Source organism: Myotis lucifugus, unplaced genomic scaffold (genome assembly GCF_000147115.1).
Source record: "Myotis lucifugus unplaced genomic scaffold, Myoluc2.0 scaffold_568, whole genome shotgun sequence".
Classification (NCBI taxonomy): Eukaryota; Metazoa; Chordata; class Mammalia; order Chiroptera; family Vespertilionidae; genus Myotis; species Myotis lucifugus.
The window spans coordinates 2,952-10,253 of NW_005871616.1; the positions used below are offsets into that span (position 1 = coordinate 2,952).

The window sequence follows — 7,302 nt, forward strand, 5'->3', positions numbered from 1 at the left end:
CCTCTTGTCTTTGCAGCACCAAAAACAAAGTACTACATATAGAGTATATAAGGGCGCCCTAGACACCCACACAAATGCTCCCCATTTCCCTAAGTGTCACCCCTCTTGACTCCTTTAATAAATGACAATGTCCATCCTGAGAAGATGAAAAAACCTCTGACCACTCAGCATCTTGTTCTGGGCAGATTCAGACTATGACCTTGGGGAGCAGAGTCCTCCTGAGTGTATCTGCCCACACCTTCACAGTGCCCATGTCTGGTGACCTGCATTACATCCTGGGGTACAGAAGACAATGGCTCCAGAAAAGCCTTGTTCTCCATTCTGACTTCATCCAGGAGAGGGAAGGAGCTACCATTGGTTCCTCAATGAGTGGGTGAGGGAGCAGGGAGGAGGGGATGCCTTCCATTACCTCAAAGACAAGCTCTCAGCCACCTGGCTGTACAACAAATCCAGAGACTGAGTAGGAGACCAGCTTTCTGTGCTGGACCATGTCAAGGGAACCTCAGTGTGCAGGGTCCTGTTTAACACCTGGTTAGAGAATATCAACAGGAATCAACAGGTCATTATATCCACGGACAAGGAAAGCTCTCTCCTTGGGGAATTCTAGCTCAGCAGTGACATCAGGTGACTATGCAGGAGACAAGGGGTGAGATGGGTGTGAGTCAGCACTTCCAGCAATGCACCCGAGAAGCACAGAAAACTCTGTCACTCATCTCCTGGGTCTACAGAAACAAACTGCCCCGCATGCCACTCCACGGTGATGGGGTTGGAGGCTGGGGTGCTGCACATGGTGGGTGTAGACCCCTTCACACTGGGCAGTCATTACAGCATCACCAAGATCTGGAAGGTCCAGCCTATGTTCCTACTAAAGGGGGTGAACGTAAGGCTGTCTGCATCCATGCACATGATGGTGTTTTTAAGAGGTGTGCATGTTACTAAGGGGTGTTCAACCAAAATCTCTCCTAAAATTGTTCAAACTTTGGTAGACACTCTAGAAACACACAACAGAGACAGGCAGTCACACACATACACAGAAACAAAGGTAAGTTGTGTGGTGATAAGAAAGATGCAAAAATTAGAAATGCAAAAAGAAACACAGAGAGGTCAATAGATGCAGGTAAATGGTGGCAGAGGTATAGCTAGAAATAGAGACAGACATGCAATGAAAGAGTGAAAGACACAGGGATGCAGAGACAGACAGAAAAAGATACAGAGAGACACACTGAAAAAAAATATACAGGAACAAAGAGAGATACAGGAAAAGAGAAAGGTGTCTAGAAAGAGTTATAACAGAAAGAGGAGAGACAAAGACCTCATAGAATACCTGGATCCAGTCTCTTCTGAAATCAACTTGACCCCAGGCTTCATTGTGACATGGACATCTATACTTCAGTCGGGTTTCAATCACTTGGAACCAAGAATATTACTTTTATTGCTGGTTTTACTTTTCCAAAAATAAAAACTGACCTTGATCACTGTGATTTGCCAAGACATCTGAGACATCAGCTTGGTTCTTTGAGACCCCAGAGGCCACTGTACCTGGGCCCAGGTAATTCCTCCATGCTGACATACACTCTACCCACCAGGCTGGAGAAGAGGCCCTTCCTAAGGCCACTGCACTGAACATCAATACCAAAGAGCCAGGAAGGGGGATGATTGAATTGTTCCCTCTGTCCACGTTTATCACAGCACCCCAAGATGCTCTAGTCTCCCTCAAGGAGCAAAACATGTTCCTTTCATTCTGCAGTGGCTTCCTCCCTCAACTCAGTTAAGAAGGCTTAGATACAGGTAACATGTTTAATTATGACAAAAGCTCTGGAGTCAGGTAAAGGCTTTAATGTGCTTCTCTTGGACAGTGGCGGATGGAGGGAGGGAGAAAACAAAAGAAAAATGCCTTTGGGCTTTGAGTAGACTCAGCTGGCAGCCCACAGGACAGACTCCAAGGTCACAGCCATGGCCTGGAGGGTGGGGGGTGGGGGGAAGCACAGGAGATGATTGGACAGGTCTGATCTCAGAGGGAGCAGGCTCACAGGCAGCTGGGAAATCTGCGCAAGGACAACAAGCAGGCATTTCAGAGGAAACACAGCCAATCCCAGTCAAAATACGATCAGGAGTCAGCGCAGGAGCCCTGTAGAAGAGAGAGTGATCAGCACCCGGCACCTGGGAAGTACCCTGTCCCCTCCTCTTGGGGCCCTGCAGCATCAGGTAAAGCTGAGGTCTGGGCATAAGGTCATCACCTCTCCCAGTATCTGTGTAGGGGTGAAATCACCTAAAGAGGACGGGCACTTCAGCTCCACCCAGACATGCAGGAGGCGGGGGAACAGCTGTTATCCCTTGGGGGATATGAGCAGTTCAATCTTTTAAACAAATTTAATGTTAAGTGCGGGAAACGAGTTAAGTCGGCTCGCGTGAATTGCGCGTACTCTGCGGGAGCCGTCTTAACTCGGTTCATATAGATTTGCGGTGGAGTGCGGGAAACGTGTAAACTCGGGCCGATTGTAACTGCGTATTACCAAATATTTGTTTGTAATCCACCCTTTTGGTGGATGGAACAAAACCAAAAGACAGAGCCATCTTATATTTTGGCGGGAAATTCACCCGCACTCCAAGTGTTAACTAACCTTCCTTCCACCACTAGGACTCACTTATAAATGCCCACAGGCAGGAGCCACCAACATGGGCACAAAGTGGGCATCATCCCCGTGCCTACCACCCAAGACGTGGATCTGACTCCACATTTCACAGAAAGATTCACTAAAGTTAAGCCCGGGTTCTGGATAACAAGCCCAGAGTTTCCTTCAGAAACTGGGCGAGCTTCTCCCCGAATCCTTGATCCCCTGGCAGGAAATAGGCCCTGAACCACGCCCTCTGTGACCAGGTACACTCACTTCCCGCCCCTCTCTCCCTCTTTTCCTGTCCTGGAACCAGCTCCCTCCCCTCCCCGTCCACCCCATTAAATCAGAGCAGAGACAGTAGCTGGGGTGGAGCCCATGAGATCCTACAAAAGGACCTACACAGAGAAAGGTCTCATTACACAGCCAGTCCATCTCCCACCAACAGGAAATGAGATAAGCAGCTTAACTGGAAATCTACTTCCTCCCCACCCATCAGCCACAGGCCTTAACCCTCTAAGCTACAATCTCCCAAATGAGTGGACCTGTCACTAGAAGGAAGGAAAGCCAACGCCCTGATCTTAAAGAAGCAACTTTCGGAAAGGGGCCAGCGAGACAGTGATGAGCTCTCAGCCCCAGGACACTCGCCACAGTCACGCCTGTGGCAGGGCTGCCTTTCAAACAGTAAAATCCAGTCCAAAGCCTGGCCTAGCTGTCTGTCTCCTCCCACCACTAGCCCGGCTGCCTGCCTTCCAGGTCAGGAGGTGAGTTACACCTACAAGCAGAGGCCCCCTCAACAGAGGGTCCCGGGCACAACCCATCCTCCCATTTACCCAGTTGCTTACCCTTCTGTTTCCTGTGACGGATGACAAGGCCCAGGCCCAGGAAGATCAGCCCCAGCACGAAGCCTCCGATGCCACTCAGCATCTTGCTCTGGGCGGATCCAGACTGTGCCCCTGGGGAGCAGAGCCTGGGTGTCAGCTTCTGTCCCAAACCCACAGGGGCCCTTTGGAAGCCTCCACCCCAGGCGGGAACCAGCCAGTAAACCCTTGGACACCGAGGGTGGGTGACAGGGGGAGTGGGTCCTGCTCCTTCACATGCATCCTGACCTTGGACACCAAGCCCCATCACCAGCCGCCACAGTCAGCCCTCAGAGCCCTCAGGCTGGGTTCTGGCTGTGGTGTAGAGTGACCTCCCTAGTGTCTGGAAACACAATGAGATCTGATGCCCCTGCCACGGCACCAGAGGGCTCTAGCGTCCTGTGATGTGCACTCAGCAGTGACATCAGGGGTAGGGATGCGATGGGACGGCAGGGGACACTGTCTGCCCTCTGTCTGTGGGGCCCAGGGTGCAGGAAAGAAACTGCCCCTTACGCCACTCCACTGCGATGGGGCTCTGGAGGCTGGGGTGCTCCACGCGGCAGGTGTAGACGTCTCCTCGCTGGGGGGTCATTTCCAGCATCACCAGGATCTGGTAGGTCCAGTCCCCGTTCCTGATCACGGGGGTGGACACGACACCGGCTGTCTCCTCCTGGTCGTTCCGGAACCAGCGGACTTTGATGTGGGCTGGATAGAAATCCGTCACCGAGCAGACCAGCATGTTGTGGTGGGTTAGGGCCTCTGTCTTGGCTGGGGAGATGGTCACTGTGGGCTCCACTGGGAGGGGAGGGGTGACAGAGAGGAAAAGACGGAGTGAGATGTGGGGCACAGGCAAGTCTCCCCACGGGGAGGGTCCTCCCTGAACCAACGGGAAAGATCCCTGGATTCCGAGTCCAGGATGAGGACCCGAGCTGGGCCACTTGATTAGCTGGAGTAAACACATGAGTCAGCTAACTGTTCAGGGTCACAAGCTAACAGCAATTATTTTATGAGAGTTATTCCATTGATACCAATTGATAAAAATGAAGCCTTTAAATGTTTAAATTGCTGTGTTATACAGGCCACTATTCACAATGTTTTTAAATAAAGATGAAAAACCTGGATTTCTTTTCCCTCCACCTGTTGACGGTGACCCTGGGGATCAGCTCTAGGGATTCACACCAGGGCAGTGACCCTGTTTACTGTTGGTCCCACAGCTTCTCGCAGTAGAGAAAACACATCAGTTTGCATCTCCTGGGGGACCATCAGCACTGGTCACGGCTCCATGAACAGTAACACGGACTGAGAATTAGGAACGTTACAGACAGTTCCATGTCCAACAGAGCAGGACAGCAGTGACCATCACACCCTGCCTCTGAAGCAATGCTCTCAAACAGGCTCTTCCCTACCATTCTCAGCGGGAAACACTGACAGGATTTAAGGGCAGGAGCACTTCTCACATGTCACCCATTAATGAACTCCTCTCAGCTGTTAGCCTAACCCAGCTCAGAAGCCATTCTGCAGCAAACTCCCACTAAATTGTATTACCTATAATAATAAAAGCATAATATGCTAATTAGACCGGACAGCCCAACAAACTTCCTGACAAAGCTGGGACTGCGAGGACCAAGCCCCTTGCATGAATTTTGTGCATCAGGCCTCTAGCTAAATAATAAACTTCATGTCCATATCATCTATGCCATTTACTGATTCATTAGTCATTCAACAAATATAAATTCTATAAGCATAAGGAATCTATATACATTTATCCTATCTAATAATACACAAAGATTCAAATTGACCGTACCTTTGCTATGCCCACCATTGGCTAATCAGAGCGATATGCCAACAAAGATGGAAGTTAATTTGCATACATAGGCACGAAGCAGCGGAGCGAAGACTAAAGGTGGCTCCGGCCGGAGCAGCGAGAGGCTTGAAGGTGGCTCCAGCCAGAGCCAAGGCCTGGGTCCCGGGCGCCAGAGGAAAACCGGTGCCGGCAGCCAGGGGAAGGGAAGGCCTATTGTACGAATCTTTTCGTGCAACAGGCCTCTAGTATATATATAAAACCCTAATACGCAAATAGACCAAGTGGCAGAACAACCAAACAACTGGTCTCTATGACGTATGCTGACCACCAGGGGCCGCATGTGGAACATGGCAGGCACCAGCCATGGCGGGATGGTGGAGCAGGTGAGTGGGGGTGCCAGACCAAGGCTGTCAGTCGCTGTCAGCAGGGAGAGCCTCTGGTGGTTACTGAAAATTCTTTGCTCCCATGCACATGGTCCCACTGGGCACTCACACCTGCTGCTGGCACCAGAGCCACTGCTCGCACCCACTGCTGGTGCCCAGAGCTGGCCCTGATCACTTGGTGCTGTCAGCAGGTGTGAGCAGTGTCTGCTGGCTCCAAACGCCCCTCAGGGATTCTCCATCTCCCCCTGCTCCTGAAGGACTATCAGGGCCAGCAGCCGCCTCTCCCACTTGCTGCCGGCAATAGCCCTGCTCGCACCCACTGCTGGCACCCTGCACCAGCCCCGATTGCTTGGCACTGTCAGTAGGTGTGAGCGGTAGCTGCCAACCCCAACCATCCCTGAGGGCTTCTCAACCTCCCTCTGCTCCTGAGGGGCAATCAGGGCAGCAGCCATACTCACACCCACTGACGGTGCCAGCCCCAATCCCTCTGTGTTGTCAGCAAGTGCGAGCAGGGCTGTTGGTCAGTGCATGGGAGCGGTGGCAGTGGGAGCAAAGCTGCTGGTAGTCAGGAGACTGGGGGCCATGGTGGGAAGGGCCAGGCGGGGGCATGGAAGATGGGCCGAGACCCACCCCTGTGCTCACCGCAGCCTCATGGTCCACGGCTCCTTTCAAGGTGCACAAATTCGTGCACTAGGCCCCTAGTAGAAAGATAAACAACAGACCATGGTCCTTGCCCTTATAGAACTTGCAATCTAGTAACAGAGACAACAAAACAAATGTTATTTCAAAAGTTTGTGATTTTTTAAGGAAAAGAGAACTTTGAAAACAAGTAACACTGATAAACATCAGGTTTGCCTATGTCTCGATTCCTTTATCTTCTCAGATTGCCTCATGTGGTCAAGTACAACAGGCCTCTTCCTCCCTATGTACACATCTTATCCGTCACCTCTCCTGCCATCTTACTGCATCTCCCTTATTCCCACAGTGTGAAACCACACTAAATAGTTCATGTGTGTGTTTTGAAATATGTTTTTATTGATTCTGTTGTGTGTTTTTCTTTTTTTAGAGAGAAGGGGGAAGAGAAAGAGAAATATTGATCGGTTCCTCCTGCATGCACCCCAACCAGGGATTGAAGCCACAACCTGAGCCTGTGCCCTGACTGGGAATTGAACCCATGACCTTTCAGTCATGCGACAATGCTCAACCACTGAGCCACACCAGCCAGGCTCACTTAGACTCTGTCAGGTTCTCCTTCCTGGGGACTGACTAAAAGCATGGTCAACTAGCTGGATTTATAAAATCTGTCAGCTTAGGGGTAAAAAACCAGGGCACGAGTTCAAAAGAAAAATGTTAGAATAATTTCTTTGGAAAAAGACCTGAAATAGCAAAAATATAATCATTTGGTGGCATTAGGATGTGGATCAGAAGGTGAGAGAGTTTGTCAGCAAAAGTTATGTGAACATGTGCAGATAACACTGGGGCCAGACTAGGGATTCACTAGTGAACTTTCCATCCCCACCAACAATGAAAATAGGCAAGAACAGACTCATTTTGCTGCTTCTGGTCATAACTGCTAGGCTGTGCTTCCATGATATACATGCAGTACACACATGCAATAGAGAACACAACGACTGCTGTGTAGT

General features: G+C 50.6%; 1 protein-coding gene across 1 annotated transcript; it reads right to left on the reverse strand.

Annotated features, from left to right (window-relative positions):
* Positions 1 to 1,783: 1,783 nt before the first annotated feature.
* On the reverse strand, positions 1,784 to 4,433 carry LOC111822996 (HLA class II histocompatibility antigen, DQ beta 1 chain-like). Its single transcript, XM_023745690.1, has 3 exons — positions 3,986 to 4,433; positions 3,458 to 3,568; positions 1,784 to 2,128 (listed from the first exon to the last, which is right to left on the reverse strand). The coding sequence occupies exons 1-3, from the start codon at positions 4,431 to 4,433 to the stop codon at positions 2,115 to 2,117; spliced, it is 573 nt and encodes a 190-aa protein (XP_023601458.1). The 3' UTR covers positions 1,784 to 2,114.
* Positions 4,434 to 7,302: the final 2,869 nt, after the last annotated feature.